Below are 17,690 nucleotides of genomic sequence, written 5' to 3'. Positions count from 1 at the left end.
TCATACTTACATAGGACTGTCACATATGACAGTTTCTTCAATTAATGAAGAGATATCACTTGACTGTATTTCACTGTAGTAAAATGTAAATTTACATCTGGTTACATTGTACAAATTTGCACATTTTCTTAGAAAAAAACATCACTAACTACCAATGCTCTAAAGGTAGCTAAATTAGCTCCAAATTCATCCATAAACATATATTTTTGAATAATAAATAGAATGGTTAGGTATTCAAGTTAGTCTCTAAATTATGCTGTTGACTTGGTAAGTTATTTTAACGATACTGGACTGCATTTTTTGAGTGGCAATCTCGCACTGATTGCCACTCTGGCCCGTCTTTTTTTTTTAAACAAGAGGAGGGAGCTCCACATTCACTGCAGGAGATTCTGACCAAGGTTCTTTCATAAATGTGGAGCAGTTCTTCCATTCTGACAGTTTTTTTCATACTGCAGAATTGCCAGGGAAAAAACAAATCATACCCTCCTTTTCACAGAAGTCAGCGGATGCATTCTGACAATTAAGAGTCCTGACAACCATGGTCAAACACTAAGTAAATAGTTAAGATGTTAGGGGGCTGGGGCAGATGGAAAAGGTGCCAGGTGGGCAGGGGACTGGTTTCCAGATGGGTAGGGTGACAGATGAGTACGAAGTAGGATGCAAGCTAGGGAGGGGAGCATGTCGGAAGGTGATAGGGTGCTAAGTGGCAAGGTAAATGACAGTCGATTGGGTTTAGGTTGGGAGGGAGAGACTGTACAGTAGAATTTTTTAACTTCCATGCAAATTCCTTTGGAGTCAGCTACAACTGAGATTCTGCAGGGTGCTTATGTGAAACTCTGTCTAAGCTGGACACAGGAAAATCTGAGCCATTATGTTATTTGCCTGATACTCAAATATATATCTTCATATCATATAGAATGTCAATCACAGTCTTTAAAGTGTCACAGTTACACTCAACCTTCTAAAGTTGGCAAAAAAGCTAAATTGTGATTTACCCAACATCAGATGTTGTTTCAACTTCAGGCTCCATCTTCTTATCTACCTGTGGAGCATGAGTCTTAGGAGTAGATGAAACTATTGGAATTGGCACTTGAAGGATGCTAGTGTGGATTTCAACTGGCTCCTAAGAAAAAAATGAGCAAATGATGTACTTTTCAGCCATTGCATTCTTTTAACAAAATAAAAACAAACAACTTTGGTTGCTGGAGATCCAAAACCAAACCATATTGCTGGTGAAACTCAGCAGCTTTGGCAGCATCTACAGGGAGAAAGCAGAGTTAACATCTCAAGTCTGGTGACTTCTGAAGTTTGTGCGCTTGTGTATTTGAACATAAAATTCGGCAGATGGACAGAGCTTTTCCAGCAACTTTCTTTTTGTTCCTTCAAAGTATAGTGTGTGCAGGAGTTGCCTGTAAAAGGAAATCAGGAGGGCAGAGGGGTCACGAAATATCTTTGGCAGAAAGGATCAGGGAAATCCCCAACGCTTTTTCTAAGTATATTAAAAGTAAAATAATTACCAGGTAAAGAGGGGGACCTATTAGAGACCAAAGGGACAATCTATGCATGGAGCTGGTGGATTCAGAGAAGAATCATATTGTCGCTGGGGATTTCGGCTGGGATGGCGAGATTCCAGAACATAAGAATTAGTGCTAGATTAATAATGAATAATAATTAATTAGTAATGTTTTAGCAGACATACAGGTGCATAAATCCCTTGTACATTATGAGATGTATCCCAGACTTCTATGGGCCCTGACAGATATAGTTAATACTTACCGACAATAGGTGAAGTGCCAGATGACTGGAGGATTGCTAATCATAGAATCCCTACAGTGTGGAAAGAGGCCATGCCGTCAGTCAAATCCAAACCAACCCTCCCAAAAGCATTCCACCCTGCTCCAGGCCCACCCTATGCAGTAACCCCACATATTACCATGGCTAATCCACCTCCTGGACAATTTAGCATGGTCTAACTGGCACATCTTTGGGCTGTGGGAGGGAACCGGAGCACCTGGAGGAAACCCATTCCAACACAGGGAGAACATGCAAAATATGCACAGTGAGCCGAGGATGGAATTGAACACAGGTTCTTGGTGCTTTGAGGCAGCAGTGCTAACTGGAGTCATCATGTAGGACATTCCTTTGTTCAAGGAGGGCAGCAGGGGTAGGCCAAGAAATTACAGACCAGTTGGCCTCATGCCAGTGGTAGGGAAATTATTGGAAAATATTCTGAACGACAGGATTAATCAATACTTGGAAAGACTAAGATTGATCAGAGATAGACAACAGAAACTCGTTAGAGGGAGATCCTATCTGATTAATTTAATTGAGGTTTTGGAAAGGTTAGTAAATATCTTGATGACGGCAGTGCAGTTCATGAGATTTACATGGACTTTAGTAATGCCTTTGATAATGTTCCACATAGAAGGCTGGTCCAAAAGAGACAAACCCATGGGGACCCAAGACAAATTGGCAAACTGGATCCAAAATTGGTCTACAAAGAGGAGAAAAGGTTGATGGGGGAGGGATGCTTTTGGAATTGGAAGCCTGTGACCAACAGTGTACCATAGGGATCAGTGCTGAGACCCTTGCTGTTTGTTATTTACATTAGATATGAATATAGAAGGTTTAATTAGTAAGTTTGCAAATGACATGAAAATTGGTGGTGGTGGTGGTGTTAGTGAAGAGGGCGGTCTCAAACTGCAGTCCGATAATGATTAGCTGGTAAATTGGACAGAACAATGCCAGATAGAATTTAACCCCACTAAGTGTGAGGTGATGCATTTTGGGAGGTCTAATAAGGGAAGGACGTGCACAATGAATGGTAGGACCCAAGGGAGTAGAAAGGAACAAGAGGACTTTAGTGCACAAGTTCACAGATCCTTAAAGGTGTCAAAGATGGGGAGGATGGAAAAGATGGCATGTGGGCTGCTTGCCTTCATTAACTGGGGCGTAGAATATGGCAGCAAGGAAGTCTTGTTACAAGTCTTATTTCAAAAACAGCGGTTAGGCCACAGATGGAATACTGTGTGCAGTCCTGGTCGCCACACTATCAGTAGGGGATGATTGCGCTGGAGGGTGGGGGAGAGGATTCACCAGGATGTTGTCAGGGATGAAAAGTCTCAGTTGTGAGGAGAGACTGGATAGACAGTTTGTTTTCCTTGGAGCAAAGGCGGCCAAGGGGGCAACCTGATTGAGGTAATCAAAATTATGAGGCGCATTGACAGAGTTGATTGAGAGAATCTCTTCCCCACAGCAGATATGTCTAAGACCAGACAGCATATGTTTAAGGTGAGAAGTAAGTGATTTTGAGGAGATCTGAGAACATGTTTTACCCACCCAGAGCGTGATAAATATATGGAACACGCTGCTTGAGAGGATGGTGGAGGCAGGTAGTCTTGCATCCGGATGAGTACTTTAAATAAGGGGCATAGTCAGCTATGGATCAAATTGCAGGTCATTGGGATTAGTGTAGCTTGGTGTTTGATGGTCAGCATAGACATGGTGAAGGGCCTATTTCTATGCTGTATAACTCCATAACTTGAAAGAAAATTTTACTCTAGAAACACTTAATATAAAGGAGCTAAGTGCCTTGACTTCTTCAGTACCCAAGTACTGTAAAGAATTTGTATATGTTTCTTACAGAATACATTTTAAATTTAAACTTGTTCTTTGATGCAAGGGAATACGGTTGGAAGAAAGACTGGGATTTTTCCCCAAATGCTGAAGAATCCAACAACCAGTGTACTAAAACAGGGTTGGAAAAGCACATAGGAATTTTGGTAGTTACTTCTTTTCAGTTTATTAAGGTACAAGAGCAAAGCCTGCGTAGAAGATTGCATTCTCATGTCTTCTATCCAAGTTTACCAGTCTCCAATTACAAGTATGGAATTACATCTGCTCATTCACCTAACCTGCAGAAGCCCCTTTATGCAATCACTTATCACCGGTTACAGCACTCAACAATCATCTGAAAGCAGCATGGAGACAATATTTTACCTTCACTAACAAAATACAGTAGTAAAACAACAGTGCAGTCAACATCCATCCCAATGAGATGTCACTGACAATGCACTTTGATACCTCCCTCCCAGATATCACTACCCTTTGCTGTCGGCTTAGTACATGGATTAGAATGTGGCACTATTATTACACCAAATATACAAACGCAGCAAGTTTACAAATTCCATGTCACAAAGTGACTTCTTCCACAGTTTTATTCTGTCATATTCATTAGTTTCAAATACGCTGGAAGGTTAGTTGCAAGCTGCCGTCTCACAATTCCTGGTGCCCTGACATTCCACAAACAACACACACTCTTAGGAGAGAATCTGGTAACAGTTCTGCTTTTAAATCCACACTACTTCACCAAGGCCCATTAAAAGAAAATGAATCTGAAGCATGCTTCAAACTGGAGCATAACTATACCAATTAACTTACTGCTGCTGGGGTTGGTGCAGTAGAAGAACCCAATTCCATTTCCACGGTATCACTTATGTTAACTCCAACAGATCCCCCATTGAGGCTTTCGTCACTGTCACCTTCTTTCACTACAGCAGCAGAACAATCAGAGTTTGGAAAGAAATATTAACTTTTCTTTCATTGTTGATGCCATGATAATAACAAGTTTTTCACATTGGAAAAAACACCACTCTTAATTTTGATTCCACATCTTTTATTATTTACAATAGTTGGTACAGTTAGCAATAGTAAGTAAACTTATTTATATTTGGAAAAGATTCATATTATTTAGCAGTGTCAAAATTACAAAATTCTCCTAAATGCTTTAATCCCAGTATTAGCAAAGAGAAACACACAAATTTCTTTACTATTTAAAATATATTAGTTTTTATTTCTGATTGAAGGAAAACATTCTTAATGTTTCACTTTGAATTTACTAATAGCAGAACCATATGCACTAGTGCATCAAAGTACAGGGTAGCACAACAACAAACTAGTTACTGGCTAAGTAAAAGGTAGGCAAGAGAATAGAGTTAATACCAACAGCCACAGGCAAGGTGCCAGAAGAATGGACATTGGCTAACGCGGTGCCATTGTTTAAGAAAGATGGTAAAGAAAAGCCAGGGAATTATGAACCAGTGAGCCTGACATTAGCGGTGGGCAAGTCAATGGAGATTCTGACAGACAGGATTTACATGTGGTTGGAAAGGCAAAGGCTGATTAGGGATAGTCAACATGACTGTGTGTGGGAAATTGTGTGCCACTAACTTGAATGAGTTTTTGAAGTGACAAAGAGGACTGAAGAGCAGTGGACGTGATCTATATGTACTTCAGTAAGGTGTTTGACAAGGTTCCACATTGTAGACTGGTTAACAAGTTAGATCACATGGAATACAGGGAGAACTAGCCATTTGGATACATAACTGGCTTGAGGGTTGGAGACAAAGGGCGGTGGTGGAGAGTTACCTTTCAGACTGGAGACTTGTGACCAGCGGTGTGCCACAAGGATCGCTGCTGGGTCCACTGGTTTTTGTCATTTCTATAAATGATTTAGATGTGAAAATATAGGAGGTATGGGTAGTAAGTTTGCAAATAACACCAAAATTGGTTGCTTAGCGGACACTGAAAAAGGTTACCTCAGTACAACGAGACCTTGATCAGATGGGTCAAGAAGCGGCAGATAGTGTTTAATTTAGATAAATGTGAGGTGCTGCATTTGATATGGCAAATCAGGGCAGGACTTCTACACTTACTGGCAAGGTCCTGGGGAGTGTTGCTGAGCAGGGACCTTGGGTGCACGTTCATAGTTCCTCGAAAGTGGAGTCGCAGGTAGACAGGATAATGGAGACGGCATTTTGTATGCGTGCCTTTATTGGTCAGTTGAATTAAATTGAATACAGGAGTTGGGAGGTCATGTTGCAGTTGTATAGGACATTGGTTATGCCATTTTATGAATACTGCATTCAATTCTGGTCTCCCATACAAAAGATAACGTAAAACTTGAAAAGATTTACAAGGATGTTGCCAGGGTTGGAGGGGTTTCAGCCAGAGGGACAGACTGAGTAGGCTGCGACTATTTTCCCTGGAGCATGGGAGGCTGACGGACAACCTTATAGAAGTTTATAAAGTCATGAGGGCCATGGGCAAGGTGCAGAGTCAAGGTCTTTTCCCCAGGCGAGGGGAGTCCAAAAGTAGAGGGCATAGGTTTAAGGTGACAGGGGAAAGATTTAAAAGGAACCTAATGGACAACTTTTTCATGCGGAGGGTGATGTGTGTGAGGAATTTGCTGCCAGAGGAAGCGATAGAGGTTGGTACGATTACACCATTCAAAAGGCATCTGGACGGGTATATGAATAGGATGGGTTTAAAGGGATATTGGCCAAATGCTTGAAAATACGACTAGATTATCTGCTTGGCATGGATGTTTTGGACTGATGGGGTTGTTTCCATACTGTACATCTCTACGACTGCTTTGGTGGTGATAAGACAAGATCACTAAAATCTTGTATGCAATCACCACAAGTAAACAAAAGGCTAATGGTATCTCAAAAGGGGGATTGGAATCTAAAGTGAGGAAGTGATGTTCCAAATGTAAACAGCCTTGGTGAGACCCCATCTGAGTACTATACTCAATTTTGGGCATTGTTTGTCAGGAATGATAAGACCTTGTCAACAAGATAGCACAGGTTCAACAGAATGATGGAATTAAATTATGAGGAGGGGGGGTCACATGAACATGGTTGGCGTATCCTTGATTTTAGGCCTTTGAAAGGTGTTCTAATCAAAGTGTATAACATGATTAACTTGCAAACGGAGGCGCATGGAAATTCCTCTCTGTTGAGAGAATCAAAAACAAGACAGTATTGTAGCAAGTTCTTCAGAAATGAAACTAGGAAGCACCTTTCTCTGCACAAAGGATAGTGCAAATCTGGAATCCTTCTCTATCTCAACACCACCCCCTCCCCCCATTCAAACCTGTGTCTGGAGAAAGACAGATGGGCTCAATATCTTACATTTCTTTTCAGTGTGAGTTTTTTTTTTAAAAAAGGGGTGAGGTGAGAGGTCAAGGAAACAGGATAGATAGAATATTCAGCTAAAATTCTGGACATTATCCTGTACCCCCTTCTCAAAGCCTGCACATGAACATCTGATGAGGGTGCAAGAGGTGAAAGATCTGGTCTAGCATTCATGAGCACAAAAAGATAGTCTACTTGGTCTTCAGCAGGCATTTGATTAGATCCCACATGGGAGACTGACAGCAGAGGTAAAAGCCCACGGGATCCAAGGAAAGTTGGCAAAGTGGATTGAGAATTGGCTGAGAAGCAGAAAGCAGAAGTTGATGGTCAAGGGGTGTCTTTGTGACTGAATGCCTGTGTCCAGTGGGGTCCCACAGGAATCAGTGTTGTGGTCCTCACTGATTGCAGTACGTAAGTGATTTAGACTTCAATGTAGGAGGGTTGACCAGTAAGTTCACAGATGATACAAAAATTGTTGGGAGGGCAAATAGGAAGACAGCCTTAGATTACTGCAGGATATATACAGACAGGCTAGCCAGTTATCTGATCAGTAGCAAATGAAACTCAATCCTGACAAGTTTAAGGTGATGAGTTTGAATAGGAAACAACTCCAACCTATTAAATGTTGAACAGTCGGACCTTGGATCATCATCAAGGATCAGAGAGACCTTGGTGCACATGTCCAACAGTCTATTAAGGTAGCAGGACAGGTAAATAAAGTGGTTAATGCTTATGGGATACTTGCCTTTATTAGCCAAGGCATAGCAGGGAGGTTGTGTCGAATCTGTATAAAATATTGGTTAGGCCATAGCTAGATTACTGTGTACAGTTTTGGAATCAACATTATAGAAGAGACATATTTGCACTGAACAGGGTACAGAGGGCATTTACCAAGATGGCGCTGAGCTGGAAAGTTTCGGTTATGAAGAGACAGATTTAATAGGTTGGAGTCGTTTCCTTGGTGCCGGGGAGGGTGGGGGTGATGATCAAGGGGCATATAGACGATAAACAAGAAGATCCTTTCCCCTTGGTGGAAGGATCAATCATGAGGGGGCACAGATTTAAGGCAAGGGGCAGGAAATTTAGAGAAGATGAGAGGAAAATCTTTTTCACCCAGAAGGTGGTGGGAATTTGGAACTCACTATCTGAAAGAATGGTAGAAGCAGAAAACCTTGTAACATTTAGGAAGTATTTAGATGCACACCTGCAATGTCAAGACATACAATATAATGGAATATGGGATGAGAATAGTTTTTGACAGATACAGATGTAATGGGCCAAAGGGCCTTTTTCTTTCTGTAGACCTGTATGATTATCACACGAGCTTTCTCTGCCCAGCCTACATACAGTTTGTTCAGTTGAGGCTCTGAAGGGTTATTCATATGCATAGTACCTGAAGTCAACACCAGAAAATAAATGTAAAAGTATTGCCCTCAAGGCTACGCTTTTCTGATCATATTAAATTTGCATCCTACGTCTTTTAAAAAAAAAGATGAGCAATGCAACTTTTTGAATTGAAGATTTCCAAAAAATATTCTCTCACATTTTAATGTTCGCACTAAGTTCATAACTGAGGCAAACTTCCAGGTGTCAATGCTTTGCAACTGTCCCTATGGGAAATTAACTGGGGTAGGACCCAAGAATGAAAAAAGAAAGACCTTCATATGCACGTACCATCTTTTCAAGATAGTGTTTTGATCTTAGCCACTCTATGGACTGGTCATAAGTGTGAATCCATAATCCTACACATTCTCGTATATTACAGTACCACCAGATTTTGGATGGAGGGGAAAAGCTTAGGCTTTACCTAATGATTTTTTAAAAATTAGGTATCCCTGTAGCAATGCAAATGTAAAATATAATTACCTCACTATCCATATTGTTGGAGCAAAAGTTTGATTTAACCAAATACTTTAGATGCAACTTGCTGGTTGCAGATTCAACAATTTCAGAACATAATAATCCCACCTTTCTTATGAGCCACTGACATCACCATATCCTGCACCTTCTTGTACCTATTCAAGGACTGCCGCAATTCTTCTATCTTTCGATCCTTCAAAAAGGAAATACACTGAGAAGCAGTATATGCAAAACACTACAACATTTTCATCTTAGAAAAGTTCCACATCACAATCTAACACCAACAGAACTTCACGCCAGCAGGGAAATGTGCAAACTTCAGATATCATGAATTCTGAGACTTCCTCCTTTGGTCAAGTGCAAACTGCCATAATTCCGTGCTAGAGAACGCAGACAAAGGCACCCCCAAGGTTCACTGTCATAAAAACATTATGCCAATGGATTTGGATATATAGTTGCATTTCTGCAGTTATAAAATATTCAGTCAAGTCAAACTAAATTAACTCAAATGGGATTACAATCGGCTTTGGTTTAAGGTTTTCTTTTATCTTTACACTGCTTTAGATAATGTAATTTTAAATAATTAGGAGTTTGTAACAGATCAATGACACCAATGTCAAAATGAGTCAACTTACAGGTCTCATTCAGAACCACAGCTTGTTAGTATTTTCCAAAAGTTTATACATGCAAAAGATAAAGCACATCATCATAAAGGGTGGGAAAGGACACAGTTCAGAAATCTCCCCACCCAACTGCACTGAGATCACCATCTCTACATGGACTACAGTAGTTCAAAGCACCAAACACCTTTTGAAGGTGTAAGTAGGGATGGATAATAAATACTGACCTTGCCAGTGACACCCACAACCTATCAATTATTTGAAAAAATTAAATCAGAATAAAATCATAGGATCTACCTTCTCCTCATTTGCTGCCATCAGCGATTCAACTGCTTTCTTCATTTTATGCACTTCAAGATCTGAAAATAACAGGAATGACATTTAATATGGTACTTTTATACATTTTTATGCTATGTTGAATATTGAAACCATGCTGCCATGCCACACAAGGTACTTGCATTAAGAAAACACTATTAGTAACATTCTTCAAAAAGCGAAAAACGCCTTCCAACCATTGCTTTCTTATTTCTTTATTGAACACAAAGCCGTGCTGTATTAAGCCTTTAAACTCAAGTTAAACATGACATTAAAGAAAACCAAAAATGCTCAGAGTTCATGCTTTAAATACAATTCAAAAATACATACCTGCAAGTGCTTTTGACGCAATTGTGTTTTGAGCTTAGAAGGACGATAAATATTTCTATTCTATTCTGTTACAGTAGTTATGTATTTCCATTAGCACATTTTCAAATGCCTCTGTACTCCCAGTATGGGCATTTTATTTTTAATGAGGTGACAATGAAAATCAGGACGTTATTGCCTTAGCATAGTTAGGTTCAGCACAAGAGTGGAAACTAACACTGAAGGTTCAAAATTGAGGGTGCTGGACTGGAGAAAGGCAAAATTTTACAACATAACTGGATCTAGCCCAAAATAATTAAGTGAAGCTAACAAACAAGCTTATACATTGGAAGTGATTTGTGGCAGATCGCTTCCAGAGTTAGAGAACAGCACAAAATATTTAGTCCTAGATGGGTAAAGGAAATCTATTGAAAGAAGTTTTCCATGGTTAAAGAAAGAGATTAAAACTAAACTAAAAAAACTTAAAAAAGAGCATACATTATTGTAAGGAGTTTTATGAACAAAAATGCAAATGAACACGAAGAACAGGGATGAAAGAAGATTTAGCTGTGGAACATGAGGGTTTGACAGTAAGTATTCTGCACTAATTTTTCTTCTTGCAAATTAGGAAAATGAACAAAGCTTGAGATGGATGAATCACTCTGCTCTGATATTGCTGAAGTGTGAAAATTGTACGTTTGGAATAAGGAATAGCTGATGCAATAGTCTGGCTCAAAAAATGAAAGGATAAGCAGCCAGGCAACTACAGACCAGTGCATGATCTGTTAGAGGAAACTGTGGAATTTATTAATATAGATAAAATTAATAAGTATTTTGATCATATATAGCTACCACTTATTCAATAAAGGGAAAAATAACCAACTTAAAATTTTATTTTTATAAAGGACAGCAAGCATAACATGCAGAAATGAGAAATAGAGAATGGAGATGTAAAAGATGGAGGAAACAAGTCTAGATCACAATACAAATGAAACTGATTTTAAAAACTGTTATTCCAGGGCATCACATGAACCAGACATTTTAGTTCACTATATTCAGCAACTAAATTAGCAGAACTGGTCTTGGGGAAATTGTAGGAAGCCTTGGAATGAAGAAAGGCCATTTAAGCCATTCCAAACCGCAAGTATATTTGAAGAGCAAAGCCGTAGTTTTTGATCCCATCATTAACGTTGCATTCCTTGCCAAGGAATGCAAACATCAAAGACTTTCAGAACAGAATTGAGTGACAATGCTCCAAGATAAAAGTTAACACAAACAAACTTGCATATTCCTTTGTTGACTAACAAATATCACACTATCAGTTTTGCCAAACGTACTGTATGGTGAAGTTACCTATTAATTGCAGTGCAATGTAGTACAATTAGCAGCCATGCAAGGGTTTAAAATACAAAACAGCGCAAAAACAAAATCAGGACTCATCTGTAACCTTTAGCATGGAGTAACACGATTTGTTCACTAACCACTAGAAAAGGCTTATTTGGAAACTGCTATTTAGCGCCGTGAACCCAAAGAATATCTTTCTATTTTCAGATGCATCAAATATACAAGCATAAACAGGGTCATCAAGTCTGCTCCACCATTCAATCATGGTGGATATGTTTCTCAAACCCATTGTGTCTGTCATCCTTTGATCCCTTTACCAATCAAGAACCTGTCTTAAATACACTCAATGAATTAGCCTCCACAACCCTCTGTGGCAATGAGTTCCACAGATTAACAACCCTCTGTTGAAGAAATCTCTCCCCCTCAGTTCTATGCGTCCTCATCTGTCTTACAAGGTGGTATATCTTGTCCACTCCATTCAGGCTTCTCAGTATTCTGCAAGTTTCAGTGAGATTTCCCCTCATCCTTCCAAACACTGACTACAGACCCAGAGCCTTCAACTCTTCGTTCCTGGAATGATTCCTGTAAACCTCTTCTTGACCTCCTCCAATGCCAGCACATCCTTCCTTATATACAGGGCCCAAAACTGCTCGAAACATTCCAAATGCAGCCTGACCAGAGCCTGGTACAGCCTCAGCAGTTCTTATATTCTAACCCTCTTGAAGTGAATGCTCATTCTGCATTTGCCTTCCTAACTGCCACTGGACCTGCATTTAACCTTAACAGAATCCTGAACTAGAACTCAAATCCCTTCGCAGTTCAGATTTCAAAGTCTATTTAGAAAACATTCTACGCCTCTGTTCTTCTGACCAAAGTGCAAAGCTTCACATATTCCCAAATTATATTCCATCCGCTACTTTTCTTTTTTAAAAACCTGCTCTCCTCGTCCAAGTCCCTCTGCAGCCTCCCCACTTCCTCAACACTATTCACCCCTCGATCTAACTGTGATATCTGCAAACTTAGCAGCAAAGTCCTCAGTTCCTTCATCCAGATTGTTAATGTATAACATGAATTGTTGTGGTCCCAATACAGATCCCTGCGCAACTTAACTCGTCACTGGCTGCAATCATGATAAAGACCTCTTTAGGCCTACTCTCTGCCTCCTGCCAGTCAGCCAATCTTTTATCCGTGCCAGTTCCTTGCCCCTAACACTATGGTCTCATCTTATTTAGCAGTCAGCTGTGTGGCACCTTGTCAAAGGCCTTCTGGAAATCCAAAGAGATCACGTCCACTAACTCTCCTTTGTCTAACTTGCTTATTACCTCCTCTAAACAGATTTGTGAGGCATGACCTCCTCTTGACGAAACTGTGTTGACTCCAAGTATTCTGCAATCTCATTCTCAATAATGGATTCAAAAATCGTACCAAGTCCTGAAAGATCATCAATGTCTCTACAATCTTCTCAGCTATTGCCTTCAGAGCTCCAGGTTGTAGTCTCTCTGGTCTGGGTGATTAATCCACCTTCAAACCTTCCAGTTTTTCTTTCTCCTTGGTGATGGCCATCATACTCACCTCTGATCCCACTCTCAAATTCTGGTATGCTGCTGATGTCTTGTAATGTGAAAACTGATGCAAAGTACCTGTTCAGTTCTTCCACCATTACTTTGTTCCCTATTACTACTTTTCCAGCCTCATTTTCCAGCGGTCCAATGTCCATTCTTGCTTCTTTCTTACCTTTTAGATATCTAAAATAACTCCTGCTATCTTCTTTTATATTACTAGCTAGTTTACCCTCATATTTCATCCTCTGTCTCCTTATTGCATTAAATTATCAAATAAAAACCGAAAGAACTGTGGATGCTGTAAATCAGGAACAAAAACTCAACTGTGTTCGGAGCAAGGGTCACCGGACCCAAAATGTTAACTGATTTTTTTTCTTCACAGATGCTGCCAGACCTGCTGAGCTTTTCCAGCAACTTTTATTTTTGTTCCTGCATTAAATTATTCTCTGCAGGTTTTTAAAGGCTTCCCAATCCTCTAGCTTCCCACTAATTTTTACCACATTGTATGCTTTTGCTTTTATGATGTCCCTGACTTCTCATCAGCCACGGTTGCCTCATCCTCCACTTAATACGCTTCTTCTTCCTTGGGATAAATTTCTGCTGTGCCTCCCAAATTACCCCAAAAACTCCTGCCATTGCTGTTCCACTGTCATCCCTGTTAGTCCCCCCCTTTCAATCAACTCTGGCCAGCTCCTCCCCCATTCCTTAGTTAGCTTTACTCAAATTATAATATTGTTACATCTAATCCAGCTTCTGCATCTCAAATTGCAGGGTAATTTCTATCAAATGATGGTCACTGACCCGTACAGCTCCATTACCTTAAACTGCCTCCTTACACATCATCAAATCTGAGGCATAAACAGAGTACTTATGCAATTATTCTTCACTTTCCTTCCTGCTAAACCCCATCCAATACCAACCATGGTCTTAGTAAGGACTTCCGTAACAAACGCATGTCTAATTTAAAATCCAAAAATCAGATTCTGTAGAGGATGCATAAATCCACTCTCCCCAGGCAGCTCAATTTCCACTTCTTACTCCAATGCTACAACTCAGTATTACAGATGAAGATAGGTGGTTTTGGGGATTTCTTAGTCGAGCATGCAAATTGATGCAATTGGGTAGCATAGCATCACCCATAGGCATCTGGATGCAATCAGTATATATTCACAAAACAAGATACCAAGACCTTACTTTTCTCCTTCAGCTTCTTTTTATAACTCTCCTCTGTGCAGGAAATTCACACAAGTCACGTAATGCAGATTCAAGAAAAAAATGTAGTCTGTTAGTTTATGAAACAAAGGGTACATTTAAAATCACAGTATGTACATGAATATTTACAATTGCTTCAGAACCCACCGAAAATGTTTCCAAAATGCAGAAGCCCCATGCAGGATAAGAATAGGACAAACTGTGCAAGGTTTGACATTGTTTTTCAGCAAGCAGACAATGGAGTAAGTGGCCTCCTTTTCTTGCATAAGCTTTCTATGATTCCATGACATATGCCTTTATAACATACGGTCATTGGTTGTATCTCAATTCAAGAAGGACATATACTCAATTCATGGGTTTCTGCCATGGGTATTCATGTAACCGAAGGCCAATTCTCCACCACAGATCTTTGAGCACATTGGGCAAAACTCCTCCAAATTCAACTCAAATGGACTAAATAAAGATGGCACGTGTAGAAGGTTGGGAAACTTTAATGGAAAGAAAATATTCAGTCTAATATCCTATGAAAAAATTTAAGGAAGGGTCCCAAAATCATGATAACAGCAGGAAAAAAAGTGTGAAGAGAAACTACACAAAAGACCTCTATTAACAAGTAATGTAAGGGCCTTTGTGCATAAAATCGCGAGGGGCATAGATAGGATGAATTGCATATAGTCTTTTTCCCAGGGATGGGGAATTGAAAACTAGAGGGCATAAGTTTAAGGGGAGGGGGGATAGATTTAAGAAGGACCCGAGGGGCAACTTCTTCATGCAGAGATTGGTGCGTATATGGAATGGGCTGCTGGAGAGTGTGTTTGAGGCAGGTACAAGAGCAGCATTTAAAAAAAACATCTGGATAGGTACATGGATGAGAAGGATTTAGAGGGATACTGATCAAATGTGGGCAATTGCAACTAGCAGAGTGGGCACCATGGTCAGCATGGACCAGTTTGGGCTGAAGGGCCTATTTCCATGCTGTATTATTCTATGACTCTACTCTATGGCATTATCAGAGACACCCACATCACAAGCTTGAATAAAAAAAACAGCAAAAACAAATGAACTGGAGGTGCCATGTTGGGCTTTAAAATCCTCTATTCAAGATAGAGGAAGGAATTGCTGTTATTAGGATATAAGCAAAGTCAAATCATCTCCAAACTTTTGCACAGATGATCAAAGTCTGCCTCTTACCTGCCCCACTGTCACTTTCATCCATTTCAGTTTTGAAACTCATTTCAGAACATAGCCTCTTGATCTCAGCGTCTTTCTGTTCCAACTGTTCCTTCAGCTGCAGCAGCTCATCCTACATTATAACAAAAGTATAATGTCTTAAGCAGTAATTGCAATGTACAAAAGAATACATAATTATGGTCTTTCAGATAGCTCACGAATACTCTGGCCTTCTCTTCACATTGGAAGCATGGGTTCATGATCTAGCACCAGCTACAAGCAAAATTTAACTTTATTCTGACTAACATTAATGATGGAAAATGTATTTCTATTTCCCCAAGATTGTTCTCGACTCCTGAATGGGATATTTCAGAGCACAGGCTCGGATGGTATTTTCTCTAATGCCAATCATCATTAGCAGATGGCAATATAACTTGAGCAAGATAAATTAATCTAGGTCATTCTTTAGTCTCTCTTCTCCACCTTCTCTCACTCCACACCACACAGCCAAGAATTTATCATGTGGTGTTAGATAAACTTAATTTCTTTGGTTAGGAGTCAACCTTTAACTGCACACAATGCTCCAAGGTAAAAATTCAGTAGGCCTCTTGTATCAAATTCTCAGGACAATGCTCCACAAATATTGCAAAAATACAGGTTCAAATGCCTGATACACACAGTTTTCCCAATAAATGAATTTTGGCCAACACTACTTTAGTTTACATCATATGACCAATTTTCATGTCTGTCAAGCAGGTCATTTAACTGAAAGCACCCAAGGTACTGACACCACAAACTTTTTTATTCAACTGAGTGTAACATCGTTCACTATGTTTCCCAGTAACTAAGAATTCAGATTTATTTATTTCAAATCAAAATGAAAAATAGTCCCGGACAAGAAGTTAATGCATTCCATTGAAGCTTGTTTTTTCACTATGCTGTCAAGACCAGAACACCTGTGTATTTTGGACACATCCTGTGTTTGATTTCACTATTTGTTTGGAAGAATATGCCAAATGTTCACTTTTCAATAAATGTATCTCTTACAACACTTGCTTTAAATTTCTCACCAAACTCATGCCTATTGGTAGGAACTATGGTGCTACCTACCTGTACAATTTGCACACTGACCAGGTCTTACCCTTAACCAGCTTCTCCAGATCAGACAGCTGGAGTTTCTAATGCTTCCAATTTGCATATAGCCCTACACACCTAGAATCCATCCTATTGTTCTGTTAACCAACCTCTCCAGTCTATATACTGCACACATCTTCTGAAGCGTAGTTATCAAAATTAAACAAGGCTCTTGAAGTAGAATCTGAGCAAAGGTAATAAGTGCTCACCAAAATGTCTGCATGTGTCTATTTACTGCTTGACGATATCTATCACTTTGCTTTAACTGGTTACTGTAATATTTTAGTATTAAGTAAAAATTCCATCAATACCAGTTTTTTTTTTATTCATTTGTGGAATGAGCAACACTGGCTAGCCAGCATTTGTTGCCTGTCCATAGCTACCCATAGAAAATGTGGTAGTGAGCTGCATTCTTGAACCACTGCAGTCCACCTGCTGTGATTCAGGAGGGAATTCCAGGATTGAATGTATTTCCAAGTCAGGATAATGTGGCTTGGAGGGGAACTTGCAGGCGATGATGCTCCCGTATATTGACTGCCCTTTTCCTTCTAGATTGAAGTGATTGTGGGTTTGGAAGGTGCTTTCTAAAGATCTTTGAATTTCTGCAGTGCATTTGTAGATAGTACACACTGCTGCTACTTAGCGCTGGTGGCGGAGAGAGTGGATGTTTGTTGATGTGGTGCCAATCAAGTAAGCTACTTTATCCTGGATGGTGTCAAGCTTCTCGAGTTATATTGGAGCTGCACAAATCCAGACAAGTGGGGTGTCTTCCATTGCCTTGTAGACGGTGGACAGGCTTTGGAGAATCAGGTGGCGAGTTACTCGCTGCAGTATTCCCAGACTCTGACTTGCTCTTGTAGCCATTGTATTTATGTGGCAGGTAAGGATGAGTTTCTGGTCAATGGTAAACCAAGGATGTTGAGAGATTAGGGGATTTAATGATGGTAACACCATTGAATACCAAGGGGCAGTGGTTAGATTATTTCTTATTGGTGATAGTCATAGCCTGGCATTTGTGGTGTAAACGTACCTTGCCATTTGTCACCCTGGAGGTTTTCAAGTCTCCTGTGCCAACTCAACTCCATTCAAAGGAAAAAAGTTACACGTGTCTACCTGTAATTGTTTACATATCAGTAGCAGTCGTCAGTTCAGCCAAGTGGTGATCTACATTCTTCTGAAAAATCACTCAC

General features: G+C 40.0%; 1 protein-coding gene across 9 annotated transcripts in view; it reads right to left on the bottom strand.

Annotated features, from left to right (window-relative positions):
- The window catches only part of ppfibp1b (PPFIA binding protein 1b), a 149,541-nt gene that overhangs the window by 46,808 nt on the left and 85,043 nt on the right, over positions 1-17,690 (bottom strand). For 8 of the 9 annotated variants that reach the window (XM_048607437.1, XM_048607438.1, XM_048607435.1 and 5 more), the window contains 7 exons: positions 15,388-15,499; positions 14,179-14,211; positions 9,755-9,816; positions 8,946-9,030; positions 4,441-4,550; positions 996-1,123; positions 11-73 (listed from right to left, as the gene is read on the bottom strand). In XM_048607437.1, the coding sequence (XP_048463394.1) occupies positions 11-73; positions 996-1,123; positions 4,441-4,550; positions 8,946-9,030; positions 9,755-9,816; positions 14,179-14,211; positions 15,388-15,499 (593 nt within the window). The remainder of the gene's footprint in view (positions 1-10; positions 74-995; positions 1,124-4,440; positions 4,551-8,945; positions 9,031-9,754; positions 9,817-14,178; positions 14,212-15,387; positions 15,500-17,690) is intronic. The other variant, XM_048607441.1, reaches the window with a different exon arrangement.

Source organism: Rhincodon typus, chromosome 18 (genome assembly GCF_021869965.1).
Source record: "Rhincodon typus isolate 14 chromosome 18, sRhiTyp1.1, whole genome shotgun sequence".
NCBI lineage: Eukaryota > Metazoa > Chordata > Chondrichthyes > Orectolobiformes > Rhincodontidae > Rhincodon > Rhincodon typus.
Note: the sequence above shows the minus strand (reverse complement) of the source record. Positions and strands in the feature narration are given on the sequence as shown.